Source organism: Berghia stephanieae, chromosome 5 (genome assembly GCF_034508935.2).
Source record: "Berghia stephanieae isolate SIO BIC M18660-M18661 chromosome 5, UCSD_Bste_1.3, whole genome shotgun sequence".
In the NCBI taxonomy this organism is placed as follows: domain Eukaryota; kingdom Metazoa; phylum Mollusca; class Gastropoda; order Nudibranchia; family Aeolidiidae; genus Berghia; species Berghia stephanieae.
In genome coordinates, this window is record NC_088364.1 from 43,814,940 (window position 1) to 43,835,504 (window position 20,565).

Genomic DNA, 20,565 nt, shown 5'->3' on the forward strand with positions numbered 1-20,565 from the left:
TACATTCGACTGTTTCCCTCCCAGCCAAGGAGCTCCGGCAAGGATCAGGACAAAACTAAGTAATCTCATTCCAAGACAATGACAGGAAACAATTGGGAAACGGGTATGGGGGGATAGAAGACACAGCATGTACCTCCCTGCCCACTATGGGAGGTCAGGATCCCCACCCAGGTAGTGATGATGTGATGCTGGTGGTTGTAGTAGTAGTGGTAGTGATGATGATGTGGAGGTGGTGGTGTAGTAGTAGTGGTAGTGATGATGATGTGGTGGTAGTGGTTGTAATGTTGATGGTGGTACTGTTAGTGATGATGATGATGATGATGTGTTGGTGGTGGTTGAAGTAGTAGTTATGGTAATGATGATGATGTGGTGGTGGTGGTGGTTGTAGTAGTAGTGATAGTAATGATGATGTGGTGGTGATGATGGTTTTAATACTAGTGGTAATGATGATGATGTGGTGGTTGAAAGGGGGGGGGGATCCTTGGAACAAACTGGCCTCACCGGAATTTGACGGAAGTTGCCCGGAGCCCGGAATTTTTTGCTCCAGACCGGAGTTTTTTCCGGTGAAACCGGAGTTTTGGCATCACTGGTAGGTATGTCCACCCCCCCCCCCCCCCCGCCCCACTATAAAGACTAATAGATAAAGGAGAATAACTCGATTGATTTTGTGTAGAAATGTTTTATGTATTGATGATGTATAATATTGTTCAGTAGAAGGCTACAAAAAGATGTAGTAAGTAATTAATTATTAACAGTAAAGCATTGCGAACAGGCATGCAATAGTCAGCAACAGCAGCGACAAAGAGAATGTTGTTCCAACTTCAGGTTCCCAAACCAGATATTGAGAATGACATGCAAGATTTTGACTGGACTTCACTCTACAACAGCTTACACCACAAGTAATACAAGCATTTTATACGTATATAAAGTATTCGTGCGTCATCCTATTTCAGCAATATCTTTCTTTTTTTTAAAATCATAATAATCCAATAAATCAATTTAAAATCTATATAAAATTTACGTGTGATAATCAAGTCTTGTAATTGTAAAGTAGGTAATTTTTAATTCATTTTTCTAATTATTTCCAAAATTATGAATAGCTATATAAAAAATAGGTTCATAGCATGCTTACAAGAAACATTACTGCTCCTCACAGTGCAATGCTTTGAAGACATTTTTTTTTAAATTTAAAAAAAAAACAATTGAAAAAAATTGACGTGTGTGCCAAATGTTTGCTGAAATACTGAAAATAAATAAGCTGTTGATTGTCCTGTTTAGGTAGATAGGTCTTTTTTTCAACAATTGGTAATAGTCTCTACTAGTAATGGAAAAAAAAACAACTGTTCCCATATGTTTTTGTACATTTTAATGTCAAATCTTGCAACTTGTACTCAATTTACGCAATATGTGAACCCTCTTCACATGACACACCACCTTATAATTTTCGTTATAAAATGAAAAATATTGTGTCAATGACAGGTCAAATAACAAAGCAAGTCATTTTTATAATGTATCCCTCAGAAAACAGAAAGTAAGAGAAAAGAATGGAAAAAAGAAAAAAAGATATACAATTCATTGAACAAGTTTAATTGACAAGGTGAACCCAAAGTTTGATATTGAATTGAATCTCCTTATGGTGGCCACAATGACTGCTGACGAAAACAATAAAATTCTGAGAAAAAAACAAAACATTGGAATTTTCTTGAGGAAACGAGTCCTGCTGAAATATTGTAAACCTTAAAAAGAAAGAGAAGATAGGCCTCTAGCATCACACTCCATGGAAATATATCATAATAATATCTGGAAATATTGCAGATTTTTAAAATGGCATGTTGAGCTTCCTGATAACAGAGGCTAAAAATACCAAAATTTGATCAACAAATCTGAGAAAAACATACACATACCTCACAGAAAATATACTAGCATTGGGGTTGTAAAGAATTGTCAAACTTGTCTCACCCCCCCCCCCCCCCCCCACCCTCTGTGTGATCACCAGTTGCACTGTTATCAATTGTTTCAGTGATCTAAGAACTTTGAAAGCAAAAGGTTATCTACTTTTAGGAAGACCATGTTACTTGACAATGATGGGGTATAATTTTCTTTATTTTTGGAATGAATTAATACAACCATCCTCAAGTGGTTAACTATAGGGTAGCTCAAAAATATTGAAAATAATTTCAACATTACCTACATCATTAAAGAAAATTTTTAAAAATCAATAATTTAAATTAGCAATGCATTATGCACCAAAAAAAGTAGCACAAAATGTCTTTTTTAAAAAAAGCTCCATGATTGCAAAATAAAAATTTGTTTTGACCATGGAGCGAAAACCTTTAAAAAGATTATATCTAAAGCTTGTTATGGATGGTGATATGATGTCAATGTTTATCTTGTTTGTTTAAGAGTTTTTCAGCCAAAGAAAAAAAAAAGAGCTAAAATGTCATAGATTAGGAGTTTAGTCCTGTAAAAGGTAAGACAAAAGATTCTAGTTTGAACAGAATAAATATAAAGAGCAGCTTATCCAAATGTTTCAACTGAGACAAATGTTTCAACTGAGATGTCTTAAAAGTCTCACCTAGAGTCATAGGCACAAGACCCTCAACAGAACGGATAAAGTCATAGGCTGACATAACAACTGATAAGAGATATATTACCATAGAAAAAAAATGGTTCTCATAGAAATAAACAAGTGACTTTAGCTTTCTTCCTTTCAGTGAGGAATTCTGGCCAGGATAAGGACAGAATACATTTGGAAAGAGGCAAGAGGTTTAGTATGACAGACGAAACAGCAAGAGTTTACATCCCCTGTACATTTAGAGAGGACATCCATCCAAAATGCTAAACTTGGACTAATCTTCACATTATCATAAAGACGAAAGAAATGATTAAAGTATCCTGTAAAAGCAGGACACCAGTGAGCAAACAGTGCAAAGCTTCATGAACAGGCATACATAGAGAGACGATATGTTGTGGTAATTGATGTGTTCCCTGAACAAACAAATATTTTAAAATTAAGAAATAAATAAGAAAAAAAAAAAAAAAAACATTCGTACTAAAACATTTTGCATTGTAAATAAAATATTAAGAAAGTGGCTATTGGACTACAGCTTTTTACTATTCATTTGAAAATTTCCAGGATGGCTCAAAACATGTCAAATGTAGACCCTGAAACTAAGTGGCTGGGGGGGAATTGAGTGATTTTTAAATTTTTCCATGAAAAACATAAAGTACTCAACATTCATTTTCAAATCAAGTCACATCCTAAATAATATCCATTAAATATGTGATAATGTAAGCTAATGAATAAAAACATCAACCACCATGTGTCATTTTTTCAGAAATGACATGACTATTTAGAATTATCATACTAGAGAGGAAGACGCAACCTAATATATTATAGGTACATTATTCATATATGAAATACGTCATTTAACAGTGTCAACAATTCTCTGCAAAAGAAGGGGATACACTTGGTAAAAAAACAAAACACACAAAACAAATAAATCTCTGTAATAAGTAAAATTTGTTTAATATGTAAATTCTAGATTGACAAATCTTGTTTTGACCTGAATAATACAGGGAAGGCAGGTCAATAACAATTTTTTTCCATTCTTCGACTAAAAGTAAAAGTGACTATATTTTATTTGTGATTAATCCAAATTCACAATGTGGAACTTTTGGAGGAGAATCAATGTCTAAAAAGACAAAACCAAAACAATAAAATAAACAGATTCTGAAGCAAATCAAATAAATAAATTGATCAATTTTAAAAATCAAGGTAATTCCTAAACTCCTTTCCCTAAGAACAATCAAATATTAATACTAAAGTTCGAAACTTGGATATAATAGGTAATGAATGGTATGTAATTTATATTTCTAATCTCTCATTATGTCATTGTTATATTTTTTTTTTTTAAAGAGGTGGAAAAGCCCATAAAAACCCTACATGACGACAGATACAGAGCTGCCTACTTTAAATGTAAGTCACCAAAAAAAAAATAGATTTACAAATTATATTATGCCATCAGCATGATAAAACAAATGCTCCAAAGTCCAAAATATAGGTTTACTGGAATGACACTTTCCTTTTCAGTAAAATCTATTAGAGTCAAAGAAACATTTGCAGCTCTGCAGCTGGAGCCAAAAATTCTTAATTCTACGAATTGTTTGTAATACTTAGCAGGTCTGTGTGTGTATGTATGTATGTATGTATGTATGTATGTATGTATGTATGTATGTATGTATGTATGTATGTATGTATGTATGTATGTATGTATGTATGTATGTATGTTGTATGATGTATGTATGTATGTAGTATGTATGTATAGCTATGTATGTATCTATGTATGTATGTATGTATGTATGTATGTATGTATGTATGTATATGTATATATACAAAAAATATCTCAAATTACAAGAATTGGATGGACTCTCTTTATAAACTTTTTAAAATCTAATCCTTGATCATAACTATCTAAAACAACAACAAAAATACATACACACACAAAAAAAACAAAAAAACAAATAAGCATACAAAAACATACTGTATTCTCTTACCTTAAATTTTAACCAAATTTGTTAAAAATAATTAAAACTTCCCCTTTAAACAATCACCACCCAGACAAGATGTTGAATAGTTTATTTTGGATTGAGATCCACTGCCAACTGAATTCCAATTCCAATTTGAGGGAGATCAGAGGAGGGAGAGGAGGAAGGAGAAATAATCCGAATTTTGACTAAATTCCATCCTAAGAATCTGCACATTGAAATTTTATAAGAAGGTGGCAGATCTGATGTCCATTTAAAACGACGGTAACCATTTCATTTCTAAATAACTACAAATAGTAATGAAAGATTAGGAGAAAATGATTATCAAATAAGGACAGATAAAGACAGATACAAAAAAATATTTTTAAATAAATAAAAATAATGCATACACACAGACGCACACATAATGAAGATTGCACCACTCCAAAAAGTAAAGGGAGCAGGTCAACCACATTAAGTTCCATATTCATTTCATCAATATTAGCACTTTGGATGACTAACAGTGTAACACACTTACAATAAACAGCAGAGCATGAGCGCACACTAACATCCACTCACACTTTTGTTTTAAAAAATCACAATGCATTTTATCTTTTGCAACGACCATAATAAAGTATAATGTACCATACAATTTTTTTTTCAAGAATTAAAAAAAATTGAAACAAAAATAAAAGGCAGGTCAGTACAAGACATTACTACACTCAGTTCCAGTCCTTTTTGACAGCTAGATTGAATTCCCAAGTCTTGTACTCAAAGTCATCATCGTCAATGAATTTAGCCTTGATCTTGTATTCTCCTCGGGACAACAACCCTGAGGGAGCTTCCTCTTCAGGCGTAGTATATGTGTAGGACTCCAATTTGGGTGCATAGCTTCCCATCATGTGCGTCATGCCTCCAACTGCAAAGTAAATTAACAATTTTTAATACATGTTGTGCACAAATGAAATAACATAAAATAATTTTTTTTTAATGACCACCACCACCACCACTTCTCTCCATATCTGGCCTCATTTGAAATGCTAACACGCCTTACATTTTCTTAGGGTCTGCAATAAGCAAATCCTGATAGGATATCCAAATTCCTGTTTTAGTGTTACCTTGATTTTTTATTTCTTGATGATTTGGTGATGTTATCATTTACAATATGTTTAATTAATAGTCTTTAAGAGTTGTTTACACATTTCAAATAGTCTTGCAGTACTTAATGTCTTTCAGTTTTGATGAATCGTATAAGACATAGCTTTTTGAATTTTAAACAGCTGGGAAAAATCCTAATTAAAAAAAATAATTAGGATTATGTCACATCCTGTTTTACTGGCATTGTGGACTGGTATATCTGGGTATTGTGTTGGGGTAAACCAGAGTTTATTAGTTTATTTTTAGAAAATTGATAGTGCATGAGCACTTTTAGGATCTTTTTAGCATCCAAGAAGAGGAGGATAGGACACAACATAAAAGGACAGAGAGACACACTTGAGTCACAGATAATTTAAGAAAAAGGTAAACCAAGGGGGTAGTTGCAAATCGATCGCAGCAGCAATATAACCTTATAACTAACCTAAGGCCATTCAAAGTCTCACACAAACACCAAAGGGATACACTCAGATTGTTCGTAGTATTTATACTCAAATGCTCTACAGGGAAGGAAATTAATATCATCTCTTAAAGAAATACACATTTGCATCCAACTTTTTCTCTAACAGAGGGCTCTCTAGCAGAGCCGAGCAGCTCACTCCAGAAAAAGATAGAAAGCCAAAGAGAGGACAACTGATTATGGCAATCTTATCAGTAGCCCCAATTAATTGCTTATTGTTTTCTTTGTTTTTAAGGGTTCTACGGCACTTGCAACACATTAAGGTCATATCAGAGGCAGTAAAAAGAAAGAAAATGGGATAGTAAAACGAACTAGAATTCCAATTAAAGCACCCAAGAAAAAGTAAGACAAAGGGGAATTGGTTTAAAGAGGGAACAGTTGTAGATTCCAAGAACTCACTATCTGTGTACTTATGTTTGAGATAACCTAAATGTCTCATCCTGACACAAGCACTAAGAGGAACACACTAAAATGTTTACAGATCATATACATAGCTGCCAACTTTTCAGAGTTAAATCGGGACACCCACATACACAATACTGTCGTGTTTGGACTATTGTATAATATAATCTAACTTTAGAGCTTTTTCTGTCCTTTTTTAAATTTGCTAGTCAAAAACAGCATAAATCTTGGTCGTACAAGGGTCATTTCCATACATATAACAGCCCAATGTTTTATTTTTTTTTTAATTTCTCCAGATTGCCAAATCTGGACAGTCCCGATTTTATCAGGACAGTTGGCAGCTATGCATATATATATATAATGATGTAAGACAGAAAATAAAACAGTGCATAAAAGAGAGATGATTTACAAGACAAAAAATATCATCTCCCAAAACTATAACTATACATTTGACTGTTTCCCTCCCAGCCAAGGTATCGGGCCAGGGCCAGGACAAAACCAAGTAATCTCATTCCAAGACAAAGATAGAAAGCATGTTAGAAAACAGATATAGGGTAAGTAAGGGAGAATCAGCTGCTCGTGGAGCAAACCAGATGCCATTAAATTGAATGTAAAGTTGAAATGATAAAAATCATAAAAAAGCAACCACTTTGCTTCTTCACCCTTAACTGCAAAACTCTTATCCAGGAATCACTGGTGTTAAGACCCAGAATCAGTAATTTAAGACAATTCTCTTTGGTCATGAGTTCGACAAGAAAATAAAAAGAACCCAGACCCTGTCAACTAATCAACCAGCGAATAAAGTTGTGGTTGATAACTACTTGCTAATAGTTGTAAATTGGTCACCAAAGGCATGCATACGGTATTAACTGGATTTCTACAGCAATTCCATTTTGAAATTCAAGTTTTCAAGGTGATTTTTTTTCTAAATTCAAGGGATGAAACAACTAATTATCCCTTCGACGCTTAAGATTCTCCGCTAATGGGGACAACTCAACTCCTTAACTGCTGCTTCCACAGCAGTGTAAGGGACTCAAGTTCACTTTTCTGGTGTTAAGATGCAACTTGCCCAGATGGTAATTCAGCTTCATCACCTGCTAAATCATAATCTGAACTACTCTTAAGACCCTTTTCAAGACTTTTCATACTAAATTATAGGTATTATTTGGATTTAAGGGCAGCTACACTTTTGTATGCCTATTAGTAGGATACATGCTGACTTTGTTGCACTGACAGTTGTTAGAAGTTTATCTTTGTTATGATTATCCCGTGCTGCATCACAATGATATAAATTAAATAGAAATAGACATAAACAATTCTACCTTTCACTCCTTTCCTGAAGACTTTGTGTTGATATCTCAAACCAGAGACAATTTCCTTTTGTGCATGGAACGAGATAGCGATTTTGTAGGGTGTCCCCTCCTTAAGAGTGAATGTTGTTTTTTTCAAGTCCTCGCTTGGTTCTGAAAGGATAAAAACCGTTAAGATTAACCCTATCCTTACCAACTATAAGAAAATCATCACATTATTTGACGATTCAATATTTCAGATTTATTGTATGTACATTTCAAACTTTGAAGAAAAATCTTTGTTATAGCTGTGATAATTTAATGTTGTTTTATGAGGCGCGTCCTTCTGGACAAACATTTCATTGTTTTTCAGTTTAACAATTTTTTGTCTTGGGTAAGTAAGACATTTCGAAAAAACTCATAAAAATATGCGGTAAGGAGAGAGTTAAGGGTAAAAGGGCAGGCATCTCACTGTATGATTTTTTTAGGAGCAGTGATGATCATGCTATTAATATAACAATAATTACATTTTATAAAGCTGTGATAATAATACTAATGATGATGATCATAAATATAATAAAAGGAAACAGCAAGGCTCTGAAGGATTGCAATTTTTGTTTAAATTGAGAGTGCAAAAAAAAAAAAAAAAGAAAAAAAAAAAAGAAAGAAAGCTCATCTAGACATTTCCTTTATCTATGTTTATGACAAATTACATCAAGATTGAAGGGGTCGTAGTATGTTAAACTTTGGCCATCAGTGACCAACCCTCTTTTCTCCTGTTTCAACCAATAGTCAGCTTTTTGAGAGTGGGGGAATTCCCAGTCACAAATCTTGAGGTTTTAGCAATGGTATATTTTGAGTAGTAAAATCATCATGACTTAGGAACCATTTACGCTTCATCAAAAACTAAGGTATCATATTAAATGATTTTTAAAGGCCTATTTATAAGTGTAAAATGAATTATTACTCTTTACTTTTGAAAAAATATCAATCTACCTACTTACAACCCATCAAAGATTAGGTAGATGGGTCTAGCAGATTTGGCAGATATAAATTTGTCCATGACTACCATGTATCCACAGGGTGACGTTCGGATTTGAACCCTGGTTAAATTTTGAAATACTTACTTGTAAGGTCTAATTCCAAGGGATCCCTGTCTGTTAATACCAAGGTCATTTTGTCAACTATCACGTTTGGTTTGCTTTCATCTGTAAAAGAAGACATTTTTTTAAAAATTCACTTGGTTTAAGCAGAGTGTAATAATTCTAATACTATTTCTAGATGTTCTATTAAGTTAAGATTTAACCCAATGGATGTCAATGGGATATGTAAATAAGGACATGTTTTCTCCTTCCTGAATATATACATATTATATCTGTATACATGACTTTTAAGAAAATTGATCAATTAAAAAAAAGAAAAGAAAAGAGCCTCTTTAGTGTTTTGGTTTGACTTAATGACAAATGATCCAAAAACAGAAGGACTTTCACCAAATCGAAGTCAAAACAAGGAAAGCTTTTCAAAATTTGGACAACATTCATTTTTGACTTTATTATAATTAACTAAAGAGATGAATCACTCAAGACTTTACACTAAGCTCTTTTGATATGATTAATTAAACAAATTATGATAAATGTTTTGCCAAAACAATCTTTTTAAATTATTCCAAATTATGTGTTATCTAAGGTTTGATTTAGATTTGATTGACTAAGGGGTCTCCGAAAATAATCAGCATTTAATATCTGACTACGTCATCAACCAACCTCAATCATTCAAAAGATTTATAATATTTTCCCCAATATTTATTCTGATTTTCTCATAATTTCCTCCCAAAAAATATTTTCAACATGTGCAGCAAACCATCCAAATTTAGCATTCACTGAATTTATGGAGACTTGTATAAAGTTATTTGTCGATAGAACAACCCTGTAATTCCTGTGACACTCATCTGCCTGGCTACTCAAGTTCACATCGAGGTGGTGACGATATTTATTGAGGTTCAACACTTCCACAATGGGGGTCCCGATAGCTCAATTGGTAGAGCACTCGTTTCACATGCAAAGGGACCGAGATCAATCCCGGGTGCAGTCAAGATTTATTTCTGACCCCCCCCCCCCTGTCCACCCAGCAGTGAATGGGTAGCTGAGTTTGTTAGATTTGGTGGAAAGTACTTTGCGATAGACCAGCGTCTAGAAATTGCTTTTGTCCATTTCACAATATAGAAAACAGGATAAACTCTGGCTCCATTGGCCAAATGGTTGTGAAGGACTGCCTAACACTTCCACATGTTCCCCATTTTTGTTACAAATTCTGACATTTTGCATTTTGTTCAACATTCCCATATTATCATATTTTGGACTTATTTATTTATTTATTTATTTTTAAGGGTTTTACGGCGCTTGCAACACATTAAGGTTATATCAGCGCCAGTAAAAAGGAAGAAAATGGGATAGTAAAAAGTTCTAGAATTACAATAAAGCATCCAAGACAAGGGAAGACAAAGGGGAATTGGTTCAAATAAGAAACAGGTGTAGATTCCAAAAGCACTCTATCAAAGTACTTAGTTTGAGATCACTAAAGGTCTCATCCAGACACAAGCACAGGTCCCCGCTAAGAGGAACACACTCAAATGTTTTACAAATCATATATAATATAAAGAAAGCATAATACAGTGCATAACAGAGAGATGATTTACAATGAAAAAAATATCATCTCCCAAAACTAACTATACATTCAACTGTTTCCCTCTCAGCCAGGCATCTGGCCAAGACCAGGACAAAACCAAGTAATCTCATTCCAAGACAAAGACAGAAAGCATGTTGGAAAACAGATATAAGGGGATAGAAGACACAGTATGTACCCCCCTGCCCACTATGGGAGGTCAGGAACCCCACCCAGCTATTTTGGACTTCTAAGCGCATCAAAATATAAGAAATCATACTGGTTGGCAAGTCTGTGTCAATCACATTTTCCAACTAACTGTACATTGATGAAAATGATTAGGTTTCTAGTTATAACAGGATAAATGTGTGAAATCCTGACTGGGAACAAGGTCAGTCCCACCATGAGAGGGCTAAATGCAAGGAAAAAATAGACAGCTTACCGATGATAACAACCTCTTTGGTGTTTTTCCCTAGCAAGGCCTCTTTGTACTTTCTCAAACTTTCATCCTCTGCATCTGCATTGACAATTTCATCGAGGGCTTTTGGTGCTGGTGGTTTGTAGTTGGGGTTATCCTCCTCCTCATCAGGTACTTCCTGTACAGGGTTTTCTGGTTCTTGTTCTGCCATCTGTTAGATGATAAATAATAATCTTTGCTCAGTTTGAGAGCATTCACACCACAAGCAAAGGGAAACGCATCTATCCCAGAGTGAGATGCAGTCAAGATCTTTTTATAACAGCTGTGGTGGCAATGATGATGATGTGGTGGTGGTAGTATTAGTGTTGGTAGTGATGATGATGAGGTGGTGGTGGTGGTGATTGTTTGATTTTCTTTGTTTTTAAGGATTTTACAGCGCTTGCGACACAACTGAGTCATTTCAGCACAAGTAAAAAGGACGAAGATGGGATATTTTTAAAATTCAAGATTTACAATTAAAACAACTCAAGAAAAGGTAAGACAAAGATGACTGGTTCAAATAGGGGATAGAGGTAGATTCCAAAAGCAAACTATCAATGTGCTTAGTCTGAGATCAACTAAAAGTAGCATCAAGACAAATGTACAGGACCCCAGAGAAAGGACGCATTCATATATGCTCAAATTACAGATACAAGACAAAATCATAACAGTTAATAACAACAGAGAAATGATTTACGAGGAAAAAACAAATACCCTCCCAAAACTATAACAATAAATTTGTTTCCCTCTCAGTATGATACGGCCAGGCCCAGAAAAAAATGAAGTAATCCCATTCAAAGATAAATACAGAAAGCAACCTGGAAAACAGATAGAAGGGAATTTAGAAGATGTAGCAAAGAACTTCCCTGCCCACTATGTTAAGGTGGTGGTTGTAAATAATGCTGTGTGGTTGTTGTAATAATAGTGGTCATGGTGATAATCATGGGTGAAAGTTAACGGGGATCAATTTGCCTGAAAGACAGACCGGTGAAGCCGGTTTACCTGAAAAAATGCTTATTTAATCTTTTTGCGATCTAAAACTCGCCGGTTGAGTACCAACCTTCCCAGAGTGAAAAGTACATTTATCTCTATGACCCTAAATGTGTGGGGGGTTTTTTTTAAGAAAAAAAAAAAAAAAAAAGGAAAAAAAGAAAAGAAAAAAGTATTTAGTCTGCATGATTGAAAAGAAAATTTATATAAAAGCTAACACCAAACCCATAGCAAAATGATTTTCTTCATTTAAACACTCATTCGCAGCAATCTCTAGTCATTACAGTATTACCTGGTGTATGGAGACACCAAAATAAGCCATCACTTTAAATTTGTATAGTAAAAGGCTCAGAAATGGCAATACCAAAGGCTATTACGATTCGAAACATCCTTAAGAAGTGATCAAGAGACCCCAACCATGGTACTTGTTTTGATGTTAGTGTTGGTATAGGTTGTTGTAGTGATGATACTCAACTGGTCATGGTGATAATGATGATGATGTGGTGGTAGTGTCAATGTTGTGAAAGTGGTTGTAGAAGTGCTAACTATTGTTACCACAACAACTACTACTACTTTTGGTTCAAATATGGGAAATATCCACCTATGTGATTTACAAGTTGAATACCCCAAAAATAGTCTTAGTGCATTTTTTAAAAAACCTACAGCATTCTTACAGCTCCCCGTTTAATAATAAAAATTTAAAAATTAGACTCATACAAAATATTTAAGAAAAAAAATATTAAAAATGTAAACAATCAAATTAAAGTATTTTCAGTTGTATTATAAAGGGAAATAATCCATTTATGTTTATGTTTATTGGCAATACAGTCCTTGATTGAAAGATGTTGGTTCTATTTTATTTTCACTTGACAAGTTCAATTTAACAAGAAGTAGAAGCTTAAATGAGATCTGAGACCATTTGAAGTATAAAATCAGCTTATATGCATAATTCAATGCAAATCTTCAAAAGTGGTGTGAAAGGTTATAGTGAAAACCAGCGTTTAATAACCAACTGAAAAGATAAATGAGCCAAGGTCAAAAGGTGCCCGCCTGATACCAGTGTTAAGAAAATTTTATTTTTACTTAATTATGGGCTGTTTTCATTGGGTTAATGCTTGTAATCAATTGATAATATGAAAAAGAGATAAAATGAGATAGCTCAACATACTCTGTTCAACAGAATATGAAATAAACAACTTGAAAGTGAATTTTGAATGCTGTTTGGCATGTGCTTAAAACGAGGTCAACGCATCACCTTTTTAGAAATCATGTAGAAATTAAATGTGATGTTTTAGCTCACATGATTGAAATTTGACTAATAGTATAAAGTCAAAATTTACTTTTAAACGCAATTGCAGAATATTACATATCTGATTAAGTTTCATATAGAGTTCTTATAAAGTTGGTGTTGCTTGTGACATTTGGTGTCATCAAACACAGCACAATACTAAGACTCGACACGAAACTTTAAAGCTCATGTTTAATGTTTATAAAATGTTTTATTATGAGAAAAAAGCATAGATTTACTATCTGAACTCAAATCTTGGATTAAATGTATACCGTTTTGCCGATATTGAGATTTATTGGTTTTGGTGTCATTTGTCACAAGCAACACGGCATGCGTGAACACGTGGAAGTTTGTTTCGTTAAATGGCGATTCGCAATTTTGATCGACCCTTCTTACCAGTCTTTGAAGTGCAGCACTTTCATTTGCCTTTCCAGCGTGGCTCCAGGCAGAAAAGGTAAGTTGAACTTTGGTGTCATCGCTATTTTACATTGTCACAAGCAACACTTGATATTGGATTTTACAAAGTGCCACAAAAAAAAATTATGTTTTCAGCTGTTATTCTATTTACAAATATGATATTATGACATCTCACATAAGACTGTGATTTTGACACAATTAATATTTCCTTGTCATTCTAATTTTTTTATGTTTCAGGGTTTTATAAATCAAGAAAAAGACAAAACTCAAGCTTTTGACGAATCCAGATAAAAAGAAGGGTTGTCCAGAAATTTGATTTGATTTACTATTAACACACTAAATTACTACAAACTAGCAGATTTGAGCAGTAGGGTGGATGTTACCGTATGGTTACATGAATTCATTACCATGGCTGATATTTATCTCGTGTTTGTGTGACTTCTGGTACTTTTTGTGACCATTGGTGTCATTGGTTAAAATGTCACAGGTGACACTTAAGTTTGAAGTTTCTAATGTATTTCTGTTTTCATGTTCTTCAAAGCTTGAAATATCATTGAATTACATTTTAACAGGCTATATTACATGTCAGTTGCTATTCTTGATTTAATGAGGCAAAATTGCGTTCTAGTGCCGATTTTGACCAAAGTAATAGCAACAATGGTATTACTAATTTCTAAGTATATTTCCAATTTGAAAGTATTTGGTTTCTTAAAATATTATTGAATTTCATTTTAAAGTAGGTTATTATGCTTTTTTTACTGAAAATAATGATATAGTATGGACGAAAGTGTGATTTGGTGTTGCTTGTGACATAAGTAATGGTGTCACCGGTCTTATGTCACAAGCCACATTCAGATGCTCTAATTTCCATGTATATTTCTATTTTTGAAGTCTTTGGTTTCTGAAATATTATTAAATTCCATATTTAACTGTGGTTATTACACTGGTTTGACTGAAATTAATGATATATTGTCGAAATTGCAATTTGGTATTGCTTGCGACATAAGTAATGGTGTCATCGATCTAATGTCACAAGTGACACAATGTCGCTAAATAAGATATGCTTTGGTCACATTATTGCCCAATATTTTATTCCAAAAGTTTCTGAACATTGCTGGTAATAAACATATGCAATATTGTTGTTGTTGTTAATGTATAAACATTTTTATGAAATAATATATTTGCATTTTATGTTGCTTGTGACCGATGACACCAAAAAGCAACATTTTCTCCAATAGTTGATAACACTATTGTACTATGATTGTTGTTGATTGTGTCTTTTTGTTCATAACTTACTAAATAAAGTTTGATACTCAACAAAAATCATTTGGTTATTGAGTTTTTTGTCTCATTTTGGTGTCACCGGTCACAGGTGACACCAGCAACCTATAGGTATTGTTGACGTTATTATGCTGCGTTAGACCTTAAAGTTATCTAAAGGGCCTTTGATTCATGAAGTACAGGGTTTTTGCTACACATATAGAAACATGAATGGACTATTATGTCACATTTATTTTGAGAAAAAAAATTGGCACCTTTTGACCTTGGCTCAAATATAGTACAAAATGTGACTCATCAGCTGATGTGTAAACAGATCAAATGTATGAAAGAAAAATGACACACGTTTGTCACCTTTGAAAGAATATTAAATAGTCTACACATAGGTGCATCGGATTTCCTCGTATTAAAAGTTAACGTAATGATATAGTAATGCAATAATGATAAAGCCGGCAGAAGAGTCAAAATGCCGGAAGGCAATTATTACATTTACTAAAAAACCGGAATGGTGATAATGATGATGTGGTGGCATTTGTTTTAATAGTGGTGGTAGCGATGACGACAATATGCTGATGGCAGTGGTATTGATTATGTGGTGGTGGTGGTGGTGGTTGTAGTAGAAGTGGTAGTGATGGTAATAATGATCATGATGTAGTGGTCGTTGCATGGGTGCAAGCAGTTGGGGTGAGAATACCTGGTCACATAAAAGGAAGACATTTTTCAGCGCGTTGATCATGACCCATCTATGCGACAGTAACATATAAATTTGAATTTCGCTAAAATTTACTAGATGCATATCAAAATGTGTCTCGCAGCAATTCCTGACACCACTCAAAGGAATTTCAAATGTTGAAAGAGTAATTACAAAATGTAAAATCTTAGCTACCCAGAGAATTGTACCATGTGATCATACAATGTCAACAGCCACCACCCACCCCCATTTTTCACATTTAAAAAATACTCATATGATTTGTTGGTATGATGTAGTGGTGGTTATAATACAAGCAGTAGAGATGATGGTGTGGTGGTAGTTGTAGTATTTATGAGAGGAAGGATGCTGTGGTGGTGGTTTTAGTAGTGGTGATTGATGATATGGTAGTAGTGGTGGTGGTGCTGATAGGGTTGATGATGTGGCTGTAGTTGTAGTAGTTACGGTGGTAGAGATGATGATTTGATGTCGGTTGTAGTTATGGTGGTGGTAGGGATGATGATGAGGAGGTGGTTGTTGTAATGATGGTCATAGTCATAGGGATGATGATGTGGTGGTTGCTTGTAGTAGTAGTGGTGGTGGTGGTAGGGATGATGATGTGGTGGTGGTTGGAGTAGTTGTGGTAGGTGGTGGTAGTGGTAGGGATGATGATGCTGTAGTGGTTTTAGTAGCAGTGGTGGTGCGATGATAATATTGTAGTGGTGGTGGTGGTAGGGATGATCATATGTTGGTGGTTCTAGTGGTGGTAGGGATGATGATGTGGTGCTGGTGGTTGTAGTAGTGGTGGTGGTAGGATGATGATTTGGTGGATTTAGTAGCAGCGGTGGTGGTAGGGATGATGATGAGGTGGCAGTTGTAGAAAAGGTGGTGGTGGTGGTTGTAATAGTAGTGTGATGAGTGATATGGATGTTGATGTAGTTTTTGTGGTGAGTCATTTTTATTCATAGAAAATTTTTTAGAAAGCGGAATTATGCTGGATGGTGATGGGAAGATATTAACCACCATTTAGGCAGAAGATTCTCAGCCCTGAAATAGGTTAGGCAAAAAAAAGCCTGAAATTTATACTTATTCCGCAACACAATTCAGTCATTTCAGCACAAGTAAAAAGGAAGAAGATGGGATATTTATAAAATTCAAAGATTTACAATTAAAACCACTCGGGAGGCCTTCCCAAAGCTCTTCGTGCTGAGGCAAACAACCCTCAACTAATCATAAGAAAAAATACAACCTTTAACTTACCCTAATAGGAAAGAGAAACACCTTAGCACCTTTACTTAAACTAACACATCACAAATAGATAAAAAAAATCCTCCAACCTCGAGCTAACCCTAATAGAAAAAAAAAACAACCCTAGGACTAGGACTAGGACTGACTGCTTTGTACCTTTCAATACTTCACAAATCAAAATAGCAGCCGAGAATCAAAACAATGGTCAAATTAGCAAATTTTAATCTTTCACAAATCTATCAAGGTTTGTTCTAGTTAGGCACTTTGATAACATTTTCAAACTCAAAATATCTTGATTTGACTCAGTCAGGGGGATGGGACTTGAAAAAACATAAAATTTGATATCTTATTTGTTTCTCTACGACCTACGGTTCCAGAGTTATTTATATTTTTCTATTGAAATTTTTTGTCAATTTTACAGAGAGAATCTGTGATCTCACTGCTGCCTCAAAACCAGCATCTCGCGGGGATCGGGAAATTTTGAGTTTTACAGTCAACATGGCCCACTTATTGTTTTCAGTAATTTTGTTTCAATTAAAAAATAATTGGCAAGTGTTAGGTATCATTTTAATGGTCAGAAAATAAGCTTTATTTTCATATAAATCATTTTTATGGATGGAAAGTATGGAAAAAATTAAGGATAAATGAAAAGGGGGAAAAATATGAGGTTTTTGTCCTAAAAAGTGGGGTTGATGGCGGAAAAAATAAAATAATGAGCGAGTGTATCAATTTTGATGAAATTTGGCAGAGATATTCTTCAATTAATTGTCTATCGATGTATGAAGTATAATTAAAATGTATCCATAATTTAAAAAGTTCTTATAATTCAAAAGTTTATAAATTTTTATTACATAAGCTTTCTGAGAAATACAATCAGGAATTAAGAATTAAATACACCGTTATAAAGCTTGTTTTGTGCCCTTTATAATGATACCAAAGTTAGTCACATAGGTTCACAAATAACGCCATGGTGACCAAAACTGTAAAGGGTCAAAAATAAAGTTCCAAAAAACGAGTTTCACCTTACAGTGAGCCTATCGGCGGCCACTGGACTGGAGTTATCAAAGTCAAAGTGCCTACTAGAGTTTTTAAAATGCTTCTACTTCTATATGATTCATTATGATGACAAATTGAATAAATAAACGCCTGACAAAAGATCCACGGTGGAGGAGGTGGAAAATACAAATTGAAAGAAATGCTATCTAACGTGGAGCTTTGGTATTCTTTTTTTTTTTTTAAATAATGTTCTAGAGTCTAGAGGGGTTTGGGAGGGGAAAAACTTTTTATAATGTTCTATAAAGTTTTAAAAAAGTGTCCCCCTCCCCACACCCCCTACTAGAACATTATTTTTTTTAAAACCTACTGGGGATGTAGGAGCTTTCGGAAGGTCTCCCGATATATCACCATCATAGTCATAGTGAATGGTAAGACTGCCGCCGGTGGTGACTGATTGACATCATCGTGGAGTTTCCTGTGTGTCATGGCCATAAGAAGTCCACAGCCACAGTGGAGAAACTCAACACCGAGCTAGACACAAAATATGCTGCTATTCTACAGATAAGTTAAAATAAAATGTTGTGTGTTATATAAAAACTTTAAAATGCTGATAAGAAAACAAATTTATACCTTTTCTGTCAGTGGTACTAATATTTTCTCGACTTGAAAGGAGTTGTAATTCGCTTCCGTGTGAGAATAGAAAATATCTTCCGTCTTCCGGCAATTGCAATCGACTGTGCGATTACCAAATAAATTTTGTAGAAAGTAACTATTGATATTCTCAATACTAACAATATAGTTCATTGTCACATAATATATCTCTCTATACCAGATAAGGAGAAACTGAAACTAATTTTAAGAAAATAAAATGCTGCAAACCGTAAAGATAAAGTTTTAATTTCCTACAACAATCAGAATGCAGTGGTCAATCACAATTACTCAAAGTACACCTCTTTTTTAAAATGTCCATAAATGTCAATGATACTGCATAAAATCTGCAGTTGTGATTTTGGAGCTAGAAAGTACAAAATATAATATGATTTATATTAATTTAATAGTGCTTAAACTTGCAAATATGTAAATAATTTGCATATTTAGAAAAAGAGCCAAGTTTCTAATTATATAAATCAACTTGGTAACATCATTGTTCAACTTCTTACTTCCTGAAATGCGAGATCAACATCCGTCTCAATGAGAAACCAAATTAATTAATTAACCCCTTAGCAGTTATGACTAGCTACTGGCTGGGGAAGAGGACAATACCATTTACAAGCCATATAACGACTTGATGTTATGACAATAATGCTGCTGCTGCTGATGGTGATGATGATGATGATGATGATGTGACTATGACGAAGACAACGATGACGACAACAGGAATAATAATAGTAATAGGACAACAACAGCAATGATGATTATGATGAGGATTTTGGTGGTTGTGTGTGTGTGTGGGGGGGGGGGGGGGGGGGGTTTGAAATACTACTACTACTACTACTACTACTACTACTACTACTACTACTACTACTACTACTACTACTACTACTACTACTACTACTAATAATAATAATAATAATAATAATAATAATAGTAAAAATAATAATAATAATGTTGATGGTGATGATGATGATGATAATGGTGATGATGATGATGATGATGCTGCTGCTGCTGCTGCTGATGATGATGATGATAATAGTAATAATAATAATGATGATGATTGTGACGAACGATTTTCTTTCACTGCATGATTTCTTTATCTTTCGTCAGCGAAAAACCATTCAAAACCACTTCAAATCTAGTGGACGATATATATTTGCCAAGGCAGATTAACACCTCAAGATAAGATACTCAAAACATGGACAGTCTTTTCTCCAATAAAGCTCTAAATTTCGCTAACGGGAAATTTGGTCGATAGATGTAAAACCTTCCCATTGTATAACGGAACAATCACTTTCAGCTTAAGGCTTATTTACCTGTTCAAATTGTCTGCCCATTGTATCCATACCTCCTGCTAATTACCTTTTCCAAACATCACCCCAACGTGCATATGCCCTGAGGTTCTTGTCTCGTTCAAGAGTAGCTAAAATTGCACTTAACGTTATCCCTTCCCGCTATAGTTCTTAACCAAAAGCATCTGAATATCATTGGCTATCTTAAACAGGAACATTCTTCTGATTGGCTATTCCCATATTTCCAAAGCGCCACTTTAATTCACAAAATCAAATTCATCTCTGAATTGAATCACACACACGCTAAGGATCCCAAGAAAGAAGAACTATCCCTCCAATTTCAAACTTGTAAAAGTTCTTCTTCTCTCGGCACAAGGTAAAATGAATTATTGGTTAACATTCAAAGTGGAACGAGATATTACTGTGAAATCAATTTTAATCTAGCATTACTATTATAGTTTGTGTATATATTTTAATTGTAATATTCCATGGATGTTCGTAAGTTGGAATACCTGTACAAAACTATATCTATATGCATCTTATACTATAGTTAAAATTTGCGTATGATCTATGCTATTATTTCATTTATATTCAATATGTATATTGCTTGAATGTCTGTACCCTACCGCCAATCGCCGGCCACACATCATAACCTCAATTATAATTAATAAAAATAAATTAAGAAATACCAGGGACAGAACCCTGTTAAATTCTCATCATGTAAGATAGCTCGACTGTCAGTTGATGTTTGATACAAATGTAA

General features: G+C 34.2%; 1 protein-coding gene across 1 annotated transcript; it reads right to left on the reverse strand.

The window, feature by feature from the left end:
* Positions 1-663: 663 nt before the first annotated feature.
* Positions 664-19,021, reverse strand: LOC144972982 (rho GDP-dissociation inhibitor 1-like). The gene is made up of 5 exons (XM_078914881.1): positions 18,487-19,021; positions 10,937-11,123; positions 8,961-9,041; positions 7,867-8,007; positions 664-5,446 (listed from the first exon to the last, which is right to left on the reverse strand). The coding sequence occupies exons 1-5, from the start codon at positions 18,658-18,660 to the stop codon at positions 5,250-5,252; spliced, it is 780 nt and encodes a 259-aa protein (XP_078771007.1). The 5' UTR covers positions 18,661-19,021; the 3' UTR covers positions 664-5,249.
* Positions 19,022-20,565: the final 1,544 nt, after the last annotated feature.